We start from the raw sequence: 16610 nt of genomic DNA, 5'->3' as shown, positions 1-16610 counted from the left end.
AAGTTCATTTATCATTGATTAGAGCTTTTCCTACAGTTGTTTGGTCTCCAACTCCATAAACATTAGTACAATATCCTCCTTGAGAATTAGGGTGGCATAGATTAATTATGTCTGTATGATAGCGTTAACCACACATGATCTAGTGCTCTTGTATGATCCTTACAAACAAGATTATTATTCCAGGGCAAATCCTTAATCTTCTCCTCTTTGAGCATAAAAGCTTTTCAATTTTGTGTTTTTTTAATTTTTTATATATATAAAAGGGAGGCCAACTAATTCTTACTTGCAAATGAACTTTTAAATATACAACATTCAGTATAAGAGTATTTTATTTTACTTCCACAGGAGATAACCCAACTTTAAAACTTCAGGTGCTAGCATATTGTCACCTGGATCGGGAGATTTAGCCTCAGTATAATTGTCCCGTGAAGAGTTATATTCACAGTTCTAAAAGATTTTCATAGAATAGTCGAAGGTCAGTCATACTTGGTTATCTGGTTCCAGTTAAAATCACAACCAAAGCCCGATTATAGCCATTGGTTTATGTTGCCTACAGAAATTACATGAGCAGATTCATTTGTTCCATGGATTGGACACAAGATATTCAAGAGGTCTGCATTTCTAAAATGGCTTGAATGTCATGCCTCTGAAATATTTTTTTTGTCACTGAACGTACAAGTACAAGACTCTCTCAAGACAGTGCTTTCTTGTTTTCAGCTGTCCATATTCCTTGTCAGGGAAACGTTTTTTTAATTTTCATCTCAATATTAGTGTTCATAGTTTTAAAAAGCCCACAACTTCTAATTTCCCTCAAAAGAAGCAGAACTAATCCATATGTGGAGCTTTGAATTTACTAAATTCGATAAATCAGAAGCGCTCTTGGTTTCCATTAGCTTATATTTTGTGCTCATTACGTCCTAGAGAAAGGATCCTTGCATAAATATTTATGATCTGTTTTCCTGATCTGCCTGCTAATCTAACACACAAATACATTAAACCAATGCTTTGGTTCAAATCTCATCAAGTCCTGTACTACTTATACATCTGTTGCAGTGAGCATTCTACTCCAGAGGTGAGGTCTAAGGGAGTTTGTTATATTGACTCTGTGAGCAAACATATACACGTACATAGCATTAATCAATTTTTGCCCCCCTGAGGGAAAAGTTCCTGTAGTCTAGGGTTAGTTCCACCTGCAGTGGTAGCAGCAGGAAACACAGATACCTTTTAGTCAAAAATTTCATTCATTGAATCAGTGAATTTCCTAGGTCCCCTGACCAGCCCTCTGTGGCTGCCCTCCCCACTCCTTTGTTTGCACTAGCTAACTCTCTGTGCCCCCCTGGTGGACCAGGGTTTGCTAACAGTTTGCTGTGCAGCCACACTCCAGGCAGACTTTCTGCTGCTGGTGTCCCACCATCTGACCACTACCAGACCCTGGGCTGTTAAATCAATGGGCCTACTCACATTCCCAATGTTAAAACCAATGCTTAGATGCTTTTCTGGATGGGCAAAAGAGTACTCATCACCTTGCAGGACTGCCTCTTTTAGAACAAGGGATATGTAAGATTTGTACCTCTTTGTTTCCAACTCTCTGCAAGGCATCACCCAAATGAAAATAAAAGCGTCCATCATCAGTGCCAGGATCACCAGACTCTAGTCCTTCCTAGAGAAAGAATGAAATTATCACCAGTAAAACTTAAAAGAGAGTCAATTTAGCTGTTACTGTAAGCTGTCCATTCAATTCAAGAAACAGTTATCTACTAATATATTTTATATACCTATCAGTACATAGTCATATACAAGTAAAAATATTTGTTAATCTGGAGTTTAGATTGAATGAATACATAAACTTACTTCAGCAAAAAATTATTGAAAATATTGTTGATTTTTCAACTCTCTCCTCTCCTCTTTCCCACACCCAGGAAAAAAGGTTTTGTTTTTTAGAAAGTCTGGAAATTCCAAGATAGGGTTTCACTTTACAAACTTTCCTCCCAAACATTCCAAAGTATGCAAATGAATAATTTGGATCACTCGGGAACCTTAAGTTTGATCCCATACTCAAAACAATCAGAAACTGAAACCTGTCCAACAGATAGGATCATTCATCAGTGACCAAGGAAACATTAATACTTCATGGTTAACTCTTGATGAATCGTGGCTGTATAGGTGTGTCTCAGTTTACAGATTTGTGCAATGAATGGTTATTTATAATTATTGTGCTTACAGCTGAACCTATATTATCACAATTCCCTCCACCCCTTTTCTACCATTTTCTGCCAATAAAATGTATTTTAATGAAAGAAAGAAAAGAACTAATATGGGAATATTACCTTCAAATATAAAATGCTCTCTGCTATCTTGTTTTCTGCCTTGAGGATGAAGCCATAATGTACTTTGGCAAAGCCATTATTTGGATCCAGACTGAGAACCTGTTTTAAAGCAAAGTAATAATTATTACGTATTTATTCATGCATTTTTTTTTTCAAAATTAATTTAGATTGATCAGTATGTAGAAAACAGACCAAAATCGTGTTAGGATTTTGTGGCTGAAAATAAACACAGTCATCGGCTACTAAGCACTCTAATAATCGCTTGACTTGGTCAGGTTTTACCAGGCTTCTTCATTACACTTTGGTGTTGCTCTGCAATAATTGACATGCACAGTAAAACAGTGACAAGCACATCTTTATGGTTAAAAGTCACAAGCTTCAGAAATTAATATTATCTGCATGTATGTTAGCTGTTCAGTTACATTTCTTTATTTTCTTTTCCTCCCCCCTCATGCTTCACAGTATGTCGTCACTGTAGAGTTAACTCAAGTAATCTACAATCGAGTTAATTCTCTTGAGTTAGCCTACTTCAAGTGTGAGTGGCCGCCCTGTAACATAACACTTGAGCTACTACGACCACCCTGCACTCAGTCGTGTGTGGTACAAAGACTTCTGTGGGCATATTCCATTGTTCTCTGCACTGCAGCAAACGGAGCTGTTCTAGGAGCTATTTACCACTGAATTGGGGGACAACTTATTTGTCCTTTCTTGGCACATGGGGGGAATTGTGTCACTCAAATGGAGCTAGCCTGTGTCCACACTGCAGCATAGTCGTGTTAGGATCTGACAAGTTGTACTAACTCAAGCTGCTGCCTATAACCCCTGATAGGGTAGCCAGCTTGAGTTAAAAGGTAAAGGGTTTTTGTGTGTGGACAGGACTTGAATTGGGGGCAATGCTCAAGTTAACTTGAAGACAAGCCCATAGGCAATAGAGAAGTGAGATGTTAGTAGGGATAGATTGAGGTGGCTTGGAGAAGAGGGTTAAAGAGGGTATTTGTGACCTAGGGATCTCTTGGGGCTGCTGACAGAGGGCACAGGGGTTACATGAATCCTCTGCATCTGGTATCTACATACTACTTCTCCAGTGTCATGTAAGGTCTCTAATGAAAGCCTGTGTCATTCTGGTCCTCACAATCATTGCAAAATAGATATATAGATAATCATAGAAGATTAGGGTTGGAAGGGACCTCGGGAGGTCATCTAGTCCAACCCCCGCTCAAATATGTAAGGAGTTATAAATATATGCTGAGAATTATGTTCTTAAGGTCTGTGACTTGGGGCAAAAATGTTGAGAAACAAGTTTCTTTCATGCAAGAGAAGTTTATTTGTCTGTCTATATGCAAATTGAGTATTGTATGGTTTACAATGGGCACCCATTTACAATCTGAGCAAAATGCTAATCAAGTGACTGTGAAGTCTCCAGGGGAGGCCCTAGACAGGAAAACACAAGCAGTAGGGGTTATCCTGTTCACAAGTGCAGACAATGGATTTTTGGACTGTAACTTTAGAGACAAACTATCAATCTTTCCACTGGGGAATCAAGAGGACAGTGCGCTTGTTTCATGAATGGAAGGTTACAGCCAAGCCTGACTATAAGCGCACTGGAAAGATTTTGGGTGAGTTTTTGCTCTGAACATGGCAATGTCTTATTAGTTAAATTGAGGCTCTAGTATGCAGTTATGATTTTACTTCATATGTTACCCTTCGTTTCCAATACTTCCTCTTGCTATCATTTGAATCTCAAATAAAATAAACTCATACTTGTTTTCTCTATAAACAAATCTGAGTGCTATGTGTTAGGCAGAGCTGTGTTCCGTAGCGTAACTGACAAACTGTGCTGTGCTGCTTCTTTGGGAACCGGGATCTGGGAATTCTGTGTGAGTCCAGTGGATCAGGGGCTGGGCACTCCAGGGAGATGCTCAGAGGACTCGAGGGTTGGAATGTGCCTATCGTTAACCTGTAATGAGAGAAGGGCCTGTGGAGGCCTGGAGGGCAGTGTATATGTTGCCAGAGGCTGGTGGTGTTTGGGAGCTGCCCCACAGACAAGGCTTCCTTCAGCTAAGGGCAGGTGGTAGCAAGGCGCCCCCGGGAAGTGTTACAGCATTGGATGCATCTTCTCGTCCCTGTAGAATGGGAGTGTTTCAGGCAAAGGGTGAAGTATGAAGAAGGTGGTCTAAGCTCCAATACCCTCAAACTACACTCACCCACTTTCACCCTCCTTTCTCTTTTGAGACTGATTATGTGTTTACTTTAGTGTAATTTGTGGTATTATAGGACACCAATTACATTCTTAAGTCTGTCTGTTGTTACAACTTCTCACTCTTCAAAATAATGAAAGGATGGGCACAGACACCAGACAGATCCTCAGCTTGTGTAAATCAGCATAGCTCAGTGGATATCAATGGAGTTATGCCAATTTACACCCACTGAGGATCTAGCAGAGTGACGAAATCTGGGGGTCTGTATACACAACAGGTGCTACATCAGCACAGCTGCTGCTTTAGCACTGTCACATAGGCTTTCCCTACAGTGATGGAAGGGGCTTTTCCATTGATGTAGGTAACCCACCTCCCCATACGGCAGCAGCTAGGTTGATGGAAGAATTCTTCCATCAACCTAACCGTGTCAACACTGGGAGTTAGGCTGACTTAACTATGACATGGGGATGTGAATTTTTCATACCTTGAGTGACATGGCTCGGTTGATCTAAATTTTAAGTGTAGACCAGGGCTAAGGCAATAGCAAAGCCTGCAAGATTTTAAAAATGAAGTTATAAAACTACGGTCCAAAAACATTCCTGAAAGTACTAGTTATATGCCAGTCCTTAGCAATGCACATACACGCTACACCCATTTCCCCCCGTCTTTTCCAGTCATTGTCTAATTCAACACAATCTGTTAAGGAGCAGGATCAGCCTTTTAAAAAGCTCTTGAGGTAAATACCTTCTCTTTTTTCTTTGGACCAGATTCTGTGCTGTCTTGCATCTTAAATAGCCATTTACATTTGTGCAAACTGAGTATGAAGTGTGTGTAAAATGCTGCTAGCTAAGAATGGTAGCATTTTACATCCACTTTACTCAGGAATGCATTACTGCAAAGGATCAACCCAACAGATAATCTGTTTGGGAGTCTATAAAATTCTGCACAGAAAGAAATAAAGAGAGAAAAATAAGAGTTACTAGTAAAAATATGGACTTGGCAATCCACAGTTAAAATCTGTTTGACCATCCATTTAGAATAAATATGGTATTCCCATTGATTTTATATCTTTTGGTTACAATATTCTATAGATAATAATTCTGCTCCAAAAAGCTGTGTCTGGAAGGCCAAACAAATTGAGATTCAATAGTATTTATGTGCCATATAATTTTGTTACATCTGATTAACGAAGGCAGAAAGGCCAATATCTAACTTAGTTTTACAAGCCACTTGGCATGATATTCATTTAAACAATACCTAAATGCATTAAGGCAAGAATCTATTCATGACCACTCCAGGAGAGTGATGCAATAAAAATCAGCAGAAAGTACACTTGAAGTATTTAATGTAAATTATATTAACCTGTTGCTATTGTTGCATACAATATTAATTATATTTAGAAAGAAGTTATTCTAAATTGCCCCTTAGTTCATTAAATATTAATCATGGATATAGAAAGAAACCAGTGGGACATCTCAGAATAATTACCAATCAATGGCCCAAAGGGGCAGACAGAAAATTTGCCTTCAAACCACTTGCTCTGCAAATGAGGAATTCCTTGAAGAGTGTTAAATCATGATCTGTAGACCTTTGAAAATAAACAAATGAATCTGTGACTCCTACAAAGATTGCTTGCTGTGTCTCAATTCCTAAATATAATATTCAAAGAAAAGTCATTTAAACAGGAGGAAAAAATTGAAATCCTGTCTATTTCTTGACATTTCCTTCCAGCTGTGGTACAGTGGACAGTCTAATAAAATAGGACATTTTTCTCCATTAGGTTAAACTCTAGTTATAGACATAAAACTCTTAATTTGAGGTATGATGTTTAGGTTCATCATCTTTGAAGTGAAAAAAAGGACATGTTGCATTTAAGTCAAATCACCTCTGTAAGCAAAACCTGATCAAATACCTCAGCAGCCACTGACACCTTATGGAAAACTTTGAAAAACTGATTTTAAAACTGTTCAGACTATTTAGTCAAAACAGTTCTGCTTAGTTTCTGTATCCAATTCTGCTGTTACAAAGATGACTAAACTTCAATGGCAAACAAGCGGCTGAGAGAGGAAATGCAAATTGAAAAGTCTTTGCCACAGCTAATGACATGACTACTACTACCTAATATCTGCAAAGAGCAGCATCCATTTTCTTAGGTGATGTGATTCATTGCTAAAAGAAAAAAAACTGCAGCTCTGAAATCAGGTCACTGTTGGAAGTGAGAAACGGTTTTCAGCAATATTCTTTTAAAATGTAGCTATTTAGAATTAAGTCAAAATAAATTCCTTTACTGAATTAGGAATTTAGGATTTGATCCTGTGTAATGATGAGTGTTTCTCTGTGAAACTGAGGAGTGGAAACTGAGAGCCCTTAGAGCCACAGAGGATTGGGCTCATAAAATAGTTCCTGACTACTGAAAAGGCTAACATTCTAAAGTGACAAAACCAAAAGTGTGGGAGAAAGGAAGTATTATCAGCATTTTAATGAAGGGGAACAGAGGCACAGAGAGATTAAGTGATTTGCCCAAGGCCACACAAACATTCTGTGGTGGAAGGAGCAACAGAATCCAGCAGCCCAGCTTGTGCCTTAATCAACTGCCCTCTCATTGAAATCCATGAAAGTTTGTCCTGAGTTAGGATGTCAGGGTTTGGCTCATAGGAGAGTCAAAATATGAGATAAAAGCTGCATTATTTCAAATAGAATATCTGCCAACCTATTCAATGAGGCATTAGTTGCTCTTTTACAAGGACAAAGCATTATTGTGGTATACTTCATTTAACTGGCTAGTGAACTGAGAAAGCAAGTAAATGTATTGGATGAAGCCTACAGCAGCATGGCAACAAAGATATTAAAAACAGACCAGTAATATATTTTTTCTGCCTAAAACTAGATATGCTAAGTATGTTTTTTGTGTGGGGTACAGCAAAATTTGTACAATGTACTCATATCAAAATAATTACAAGGACAGCTGACAGCAACCGCTATCTATGTTTAGGTTGCCTTATGCTTTTTTTCCATTATAAAGGAAGACAGACGTTGGGCTAGAGACATGTCTTTTCTTCATCCCGTGAAATTCGGTGCAGCTGAGATACAAACTATTAAAAATGCCATTTCCTTAGTCTCACAGAGGAAAATTTTGGCAGCATGCCAAAATAATAACTGAACAAAAATGTTCTAAGGCTGGGTCTATACAAGATGCCAAAGCAGCAGCCACAACAAACACTGTGCTGAGACCACCTGGGAAGTGGGGTACTAAGACTGGGCTCCTCACACCAACCACACCCTCACCTCGACATGACACATGGGTTTGGCAGCTCATCCGTCCTCTGGGGACACCACATGGGGCAGGAGCTCCCTTTACCTCCCAAGAGTGTGGTGGACACAGAGCTCTACAAGGTTCCCCAACTGGCTATCCTCTGGACCCAGGACACGGCACCAGCAGCCTGGCTCATCCCTCACTTTGGATAACAGCCTTCTCCTGTGCCAGCTAATCTAGTTAATCCTGCATTTTAGGTGGTCCAGCAAGAGCAACAGCATATTCAGAGGAATGATATGGCCTCCCCTCACTCAGTAGAGCACAGCCCCTCAGGCAACCTGGGCTCTGGAAGCTCCTGGTCTGCGAGCCCATATGAAGCTCCACACATGGTGGGGAGGTTTCCTGGTTTCTCTATCACCTGGGTAAGGAAACCCTCCCAGATGGGCGGAGCTGTCGCCGGATTATTCAACTGCAACATGAAACAGGTAAGCAGCAACAATCCTAGTCAACAATCCACATCATAAAAGTCACCACAGAAAAACCCGGATTAAATTGGCACTTGTGTTAGCAGTCTGAGCAAAGAAGCCAAGGTCTGAATGGTCAGACTGAACCACCCTGTCACTCCCCTAAGATGGTCCCTGCAGAATGGAGCTGAGGCACACTGGCAGAGCAAAGTAAGGGGTCTGTGCTGTATTCTGTCCTGTGGATAAATAGAAGTTTTCACCTCTCACTATGCATTAGATTCATATGTACACGATATAATTATTATATTATTATATCAATCAGTGGTTCTGAACCAGGGATACATGTACCCCTGGGGGTGCTCAGAGGTCTTTCAGGGGGTAAATCAACTCATCTAAATTAGTGTTTCTCAACCTGGGGGTTGCAGCCCCCAGTGGGGTCACAGGACAGATGGAGGGGGGGTCGCAAGTGCAGAGCCAGCATTAGGGAATGGCAGGTAGGGCAAGTGCCCGGGGCCCCATGCCCCAGAGGGCCTCACAAAGCTAAGTTACATGCTTCAACCCCGCTGCCAGGGGCTCAGGCATCAGACACGGTTCACAAGTAAAAATCAGGCTTAAGTATCACACTGAAATGTAAGTGCAATATTTATATTCCAATCAATTTATTTTATAATTATATGGTAAAAATGAGAAAGTAAGTAATTTCTCAGTACTAGCGTGCTGTGACACTTCTGTATTTTTATCTCTGATTTTGTAAGCAAGTAGTTTTTAAGTGAGCTGAAACTTGGGGTACGCAAGACAAATCAGACTCCTGAAAGGGGTATAGTAGTCTGCAAAGGTTGAGAGCCACTGATATAAATATATGCACAGCTGGTTACCATAAGGCAGTGGTCCTCAAGCTTTTGGGATAGCACTCCCCCTTACGTGTTCCATGCCTCCCCAGAAGCTCCAATCGGGAGCCAGGGCTGGGAGCAGGGCCTGAGCTGTGAATGGAGCTGGGGTGGGCTGGAGCTGCAGCCATGGGGCCTGAAGCTGCAGCCGCAGGACCCAGGGCCAGCCAGGATCAAGGCATGGGGCCCAGGTGCGGGATGCAGCCAGGAGTGGGACCCAGAACTGCAGCCAAGGCTGGGGCTGTGGTCAGGGCTGGAACGGAGATAGGGGCTGAGTGGGGCTGGGTAGCGATTCCTCTCTGCCACCATGGGACCTGGCTCAGGCTCCACTGTGCCCCCCCCCAAAGGTTCCTCCGCACCCCTCTAGGGGGGGTGCGCCCCCACAGTTTGGGGAATCTGCCATAAGGTATAAGAAGCCAATATATGTTAATTGTGTGAAAACGAGTTGCATCTGAATTTTACTAGTCTATAAAGAAGAGTGTCCAGTATGTAGATAACAGGAATATTTGAGTAACAAATTTAAGATCAACTGTTCATGAGAAAAAACAAGGTTATTTACCAGTAACTGATGTTCTTTGAGATGTGTTGCTCACGTCCATTCCACTACAGGTGAGTGCATGCCTCCGTGCACGGTTCACAGAACTTTTTTCCTCCTTAGCAAATCCCATAGGGCCGGCTTCGGTGCCCCCTGGAGTCCCACACATATGCCGTGGTATATGAGGTGCTGCCAGCCCCCTCAATCCCTTCTTTCTGCCAACTTTGGCAGCAGGGACGGGTGGGTGGGTTGCGGAATGGACATGAGCAACACATCTCGAAGAACATCAGTTACTGGTAAGTAACCTTGTTTTCTTCTTTGAATACTTGCTCATGTCCATTCCACTATAGGTTACTAACAAGCAATACCTTGGAGGTGGGTAGGAGTTACCGGTGAGCTGCTTTCAGCATCACTCTGCCGAATCCCGCGTCCTCTCTCGCCTGCTGAATGATGGCGTAGTGGGACGTCAAGGTATGCATCGTCGACCAGGTGGCAGCTTTGCAGATGTCCTGCAGGGGCACTCTCTCCAGGAAGGCTGTAGACGAGGCTTGAGCTCTGGTTAAGTGTGCTGTGATGGTTCCCGGAAGCGGCACTCTCGCCTACTCATAGGAGAACTTGATGCAAGATGTAATCCACGAGGAGATGCGCTGGATGGAGACAGGTGAGCCTTTCATCCAGTCAGCCACTGAGACTAAGAGCTGCGTTGGTTTCCGGAAGGGCTTTGTACGCTTGATGTAGAAGGCCAGGGCTCGTCTCAAGCCCAGCGAATGCCATCTCCTCTCCTCCTCTGAGCCGTGCGGTTCAGGAAAAAACATGGGAAGAAAAATACCTTGATTACAATGAAATTGGGAAACCACTTGGATAGGAAGGCTGGATGCGGCCTCAACTGCACCTTATCCTTATAGAATACCGTATAACAGTGCTCCAAGGTCAAGGACCTAATCTCGGAGATCCTCCTAGCTGAGGTAATGGCCACCAGGAAGGCTACCTTCCATGAAAGGATGAGCAGAGGGCATGTAGCCATGGGCTCAAAGCGGGGCCCCGTGAGTCTGGAGAGGACTAAGTTGAGATCGCAGGAAGGCACCAGGTTGCGGACCTGCGGATAAAGCCTTTCCACTCCCTTGAGGAAACTGACAGACATGGGATGGGAGAATAGTGATCTCCCCTCTAGCAGCTGATGGAAGGCAGAAATGGCTGCCAGGTGAACCTTCAGCGAGGCCACCACCATACCCTGGAGCTTTAGCTGGAGCAGGTACTCCAGGATCGCCTTTATAGGCAAGAGGCTGGGCGGAATACCCCAGGACTCCGCCCAATAGGTAAACCGCCTCCACTTAGCCCGATAAATGATATGTGTAGAAGGCTTCCTGCTGCAAAGGAGGACTTGTTGGACCTACACCGAGCAGGCTCTTTCTTCCTCCGTCAGCCACAGAGCCTCCAGGCCATGAGGTGCAAGGGGTTCAGGTCCGGGTGCAACAGGAAACCATGGTCCTGGGACAGAAGGTCGTGCCATCTTGGGATCTCCAGGGGTGGGGCAATAGAAAGGTCCAGCAGCATGCTAAACCAGTGCTGTCTCAGCCAGGCCGGAGCGATGAGTATAACGTCCGCTCTGTCCCTCTTTATTTTCAGCAGGACCTTGGGCAGGAGCGGAATGGGAGGAAACACGTACATGAGGAATGCATCGGAAACCAACTCAGTCTCGCAACCCCGGAGCAAACAGAACCTCGGACACTTCTCGTTCCAGGCCGACGTGAATAGGTCCAGTTGGGGAATGCCCACTTCTGGAAGATCATAACTACCACCTCCGGGTGCAACGACCAGTCGTGGCGGGGTAGAAACAACCTGCTGAGGCGATCTGCCTCATTGTTCCTCACTCCGCGGAGGTGAGAGGCAGTCAAGTGGAAATCGTGCCTCATGGCAAAGTCCCACAGACGGATGGTTTCCTGGCAGAGGGCTGAGGAGCACGCTCCCCCCTGCCTGTTTATGTAAACCATGGCTGTGGTGGTGTCTGTCAGCACCTGCACCACTCTGCCTGTCAGGAATCGGAGGAACACCTTGCATACTAGGTGAATGGCCCTCAGCTCCTTGATATGCAGGAGCATGTCCTCCCCGGACCAGAGCCCCTGAGTGCCTAAGTTGGCGCTGATGTGGGCTCCCCATCCTACATCCGAAGCGTCGGAAATTAGGGTGACTGATGGGACCAGCTCCCTGAACGGAATGCCCTTCATCACTGCCCTGGGAGTCTGCCACCAGTTTAGGGAGGCTAAGACGGGAGGGGAACTGTGACCACCTGGTCCAATGGGTGTCTGCTGGGCACATATACTGAGGCCAACCATTCCTGAAGCGGTCTGAGCCTCAGGCGAGCTAGTCTCAGTACGTATGTGCAGGCCACCATGTGGCCTAACAGCTATAGGCAGTGCCTGGCTGTTGTCGTGGAGCATCGGTGCAGCTGGGAGATGATAGAGACCATCGCCTCGAAACATGGCTGAGGCAGGAAGGCTCTGGCCTGGGAAGTGTCCAGGGTCCAATGAATTCTATGTGTTGCACTGGGGTTAGTGTGGACTTCTGCTCGTTTATGAGCAGTCCCAGCCTGCTGCACGTGGAGCAAGTGAGGGTCACGCTTTCCTGCACTTGGAACCTGGACCTGCACCTGATCAGCCAATCATCCAGGTAAGGAAAAATTTGCACACCCTTTCATCTCAGGTGGGCAGCCACTACCACCATGCACTTGGTTAACACCCTTGGAGCTGAAGACAGGCCAAAGGGCAGAGGTGTGAACTGGTAGTGTGAGCCAGCCACCATGAAACAGAGAAAATGCCTATGGCTGGGGAGGATAGACACATGGAAGTATGTATCCTTGAGGTTAAGGGTGGCATACCAGTCTCGTGGATCCAGGGAAGGGCTTATGGAGGCTAGGGAGACCATGCGAAACCGGAGTCATCTGACATATTTGTTTAGACGACGCAGGTCTAATATGGATCTCAGACTCCCTTTCGCCTTGGGGATGAGCAAGTACCTCAAATAGAACCCTTTCCCCCTTCTGCCTTGAGGGACCATTTCCACCGCTCTTATGTTGAGCTTCTATGTCCACCTCCTGCAAGAGGAGTTGCTCGTGAAAGGGGTCCCTGAAGAGGGACGTAGGGGAAGGGTTGTTGGGGGTAGTAGATGTAAACTTTAGGGTATAGCCCCCTGAGACTATCCCAAGGACCCAACAGTCCAACATGATCTTTGCCAATTCAGGATAGAAGGGCCTTAATCTGTTTAGGAAGGGGCGGGTAGGATCCAGGAGAGCAGTCGGGGTGCCACCCTCGGGCGCACCATCAAAACTGTCTCCTCTAGTTGCCTGACCTCCTGGGGGGCCAAAGATGAGCTGAGGGGCTGATTTCTCCTTCTAAACCCCCTATTCATATCCCTATTCCTATAGGGTTGAAAAGGCCTGGGCGGAGGCCTTGGCTGCTGCTGCGCCCTGGGGCTGTGACTGATGCCTGGAAGCCTGGGGTGTGTACAGGCCCAGGGAGTGAAGTGTGGCCCTGGAGTCCTTCAGACTGTGCAGCTTCGCATCAGTCTGGTCGGAGAACAGGGCCGACCCATTGAAGGGGAGGTCCTGAATCGATTGCTGCACCTCTTGGGATAGGCCCGAGGATTGCAGCTATGAGCACCGTCTCATGGAGATGGCAGAGGCTATGGTCCTGCCCGCTGAGTCAGAATGGCGTAGGCAAAGCCATCAAGGCTCTTGCCACCTGAAAAGCCTCCAATGTCGATGGCGTCATCAGGGGCACTCTCCCACTCCCAGGAGTTGGGGGAGGCTCCCTGATCGGAGATGCAGGCACCAGAGAAGACTCAACGGGCTGGGTCCGGTGCATCTCCGTACTCGATCCTGCCCGTACCAATGGCACAGGGGAGTGTCCATTGAAGGGGAGGTCCTGAATCGATTGCTGCACCTCTTGGGATAGGCCCGAGGATTGCAGCTATGAGCACCGTCTCATGGAGATGGCAGAGGCTATGGTCCTGCCCGCTGAGTCAGAATGGCGTAGGCAAAGCCATCAAGGCTCTTGCCACCTGAAAAGCCTCCAGTGTCGATGGTGTCATCAGGGGCACTCTCCCACTCCCAGGAGTTGGGGGAGGCTCCCTGATCGGAGATGCAGGCACCAGAGAAGACTCAACGGGCTGGGTCCGGTGCATCTCCGTACTCGATCCTGCCCGTACCAATGGCACAGGGGAGTGTCTGTGCTCCGCGCACTGCTTCTTCCTCTTCAGTCCTAGCGATGTTGAGCAGTGCCGAGTCAAGGCCGGTGCTGTCGGTGCACTCTGGACAGAGGTCACACTCGGTGCCAAGGTGGAGCAGGCCGGCTCGGACGCTGGGCAAAGCGCTGCCTCTATCAGCAGGGCTTTTAACCGGATTTCTTGGTCCTTCTGAGTCCTCGATTTGAAAGCCCTGCAGATCTTGCATTTTTCTTTTCTGTGTGCTTCCCCCAAGCACTTACGGCAGAGGTCATGGGGGTCACTCAGCGGGAAGGCCTTCCCGCAGGAGGCACACGGCTTGAATCCCAGCAACCGGGGCATAGCCTGGCACTCTAAGTCCCTTCAGGGACTTGCCTTATCTCTAACTACACTTAACAACACTTGACAACTACTTAACTAACTTAGAATAACAAACAAATTCAAATAAGGGGAATAGTACTTGCAGACAGCAAGGCTAGTTACAGCAATCGTCACGGATGGAAAGAAGGAACTGAGGGGGAGTAGGGCCAGCAGTGCCTCATATACCGTGGCATGTGCGCGGGGTTCCAAGGGGCGCCAGAGCCAGCCCTACAGGATCCGCTAAGGGGAAAAAAGTTACGGGAACTGTGCACAGAGATGCGCACTCACCTATAGTGGAATGAACATGAGCAAGCACTCGAAGAAGTAGTACTATTTATGTTAACCCTTAAGAGCCATACATGTGATTTGTTTTACAAAGCAACAAGGGGGTTAAGTAGGCAAACTTTTTAATAAATATTAGAACTTAATGTATTTTTTCTCAGTTGATATGAAATAGAAGCTTACCTCCTCATAAACTTTCTTGGCATTGCTGTTATCGCCTCTCAAGAGGTAACCCACTCCAAGGTCATTCTTGACTGAGATATCTTTGGGAAACAGATGAACTAGTTTCTGAAGAGTAACTAGAGAACTTCTCATGTGACCTAATTGGATTAAATAAACATGAATTATAACAAGTTTTATTATAGAATTTTAAGATTTATAACATTCCTACAAGTCAGAGAAATAAATGCTGATCAAAGACAACTGACATATATATTCTAAGAAAACAAATTTAGAATCAGGTACCCCAACTTCATTAATGATCACTGTTGCTGTAGAACATAAAAGTGGACTTCAGTACATATGAATACATTTAACTAGTTCATTATCATTTCTACTAGTCTTACAAGCAATACCAAAAGAAATCACTCATGGTACATATCTTCCAGTCTTATGAGAGCCTCTAGTGGACAATTATATGTAGTGCAGTAATATAAATAATAATACTTTACCCTTTTGTAGCTATTATTCTTCTGCAGATTTCCAAGTGCTCCACAAAGTCAGGAAAGCACTTTAACTCAAATTTAGGCCCTAATAAATCAAAGCATTTAAGCATGTTCTTAATTGAGCATGCATCCTGGAGGTGAATGCCTGGCTGTGTGATGTCGCCAGGAAGGTTTTGGCTTCCTTGACCATGGGATGTTATTCCAGGAAGAAGAACTGTTAAGCAGAGATGGGGCCCACCTATCAAGGAAGGGGAAGAGCATATTTGGATACAGACTACTGAGGAGGGCTTTAAACTAGGTTTGAGGAGAAGACAAAAGCCCACTAGGAAACTAGGTTTGATGAGGAGATAAAAGCCAACAGGTAAGTTAAAAACATAGGGACCTGGGAGAAGGGTCAGAATCTGGGGGGGAACATTGGCCATTAAAGTAGGGATAACGGAGAGACAAGAGAGAACATAATGGGAAATCAAATCAGTATCTTAGAGGCCTGAAGGCCAATGTGGAAAGTATGGGGAATAAGCAGGAAGAACTAGAAATGTATGTGAAGTTATAAAATATTTTTGTAAATGCTTCTAGAACATGTTGCAAGTCGGAAAACTCCCACAAACATCCTTTCAGGAACAACAATGGAGTGGCCAGACAGCATTCATGGCTCTCTCTCACCCATTCAAGAATAGATTCCACTGGCAGGATTTGCTTGCAGTAGAGGCTTTACTGTAAGGTGCACGTTCACAGTGGGGGTTGACTGACCAATGAGGACGACCCCACATGAGCCCTGATTGTTCTAGCAAGCTGAAACAGACTATAACAGGGGTGCGTGACATCTTCATTTGTCTTCACTCCTCTAGAACATCTCTTTACACTTGCCACTTAGAATCACTTAAAAACTATTTTTTTGTAGTTAATAAACTTATTCAATGTTTTATCTCAATCAGTGTGGTCTTGAATTGGAGTATCTAGAAATCTTAGCTCAGTAACAAAAGCTGTTGCATGTCTTCCCCACTATGAGGGAAGCGGGCTTATTAATATAATTTTGGGGATAGGCTCCTTTTGGTGTAATTCTTACAAACTGTGTGCATGTGGAGGGGGGTGGGGAGGAATTGGCTGGTTCCTCTCTATTGTTGGTTCGTAAGTGACTAGGCAAGGCATTCATATAACTCAGTTAGGTGTGTGTCTATCTGGAGATGGCTATGTAAGTGTAGTTTGCTGACAGCATCAGAGTGAGAGGCAACCCAGGTTAACATTCATATGGTCTAGCTAGGTGTGGTGCTCTGTATGCTGTTGGACTAGGTGATGATAGAGTGAAGAGGGCATGGTGTTCCCACAGTTTTCAGGTTACACCCCGGGGGACTCCGTCATGGGATAGGGGGGTGGGGGAAATGTACTGAATACAGTTGTGCTCTACTCAGTGCAAGACCTGT

General features: G+C 44.9%; 1 protein-coding gene across 12 annotated transcripts in view; it reads right to left on the bottom strand.

Moving 5' to 3' along the window:
* The window catches only part of ASPH (aspartate beta-hydroxylase), a 208870-nt gene that overhangs the window by 26442 nt on the left and 165818 nt on the right, over positions 1-16610 (bottom strand). For 11 of the 12 annotated variants that reach the window (XR_010920875.1, XM_067553710.1, XM_067553706.1 and 8 more), the window contains 3 exons: positions 14708-14844; positions 2328-2426; positions 1571-1660 (listed from right to left, as the gene is read on the bottom strand). Coding sequence is in view for 11 of the 12 variants with exons in the window: in XM_067553710.1 (XP_067409811.1) it covers positions 1571-1660; positions 2328-2426; positions 14708-14844 (326 nt within the window). In the remaining variant the exon portion in view is untranslated. Of the gene's footprint in view, positions 1-526; positions 551-1570; positions 1661-2327; positions 2427-14707; positions 14845-16610 lie in introns of those variants that run through there. The other variant, XM_067553717.1, reaches the window with a different exon arrangement.

Source organism: Emydura macquarii, unplaced genomic scaffold (genome assembly GCF_026122565.2).
Source record: "Emydura macquarii macquarii isolate MOO-44397 ecotype Brisbane River unplaced genomic scaffold, CSIRO-AGI_Emac_v2 contig_1477, whole genome shotgun sequence".
Classification (NCBI taxonomy): domain Eukaryota; kingdom Metazoa; phylum Chordata; order Testudines; family Chelidae; genus Emydura; species Emydura macquarii.
The sequence above is the reverse complement of the archived record's forward strand: the minus strand, read 5'-3'. Positions and strand labels throughout refer to the sequence as shown.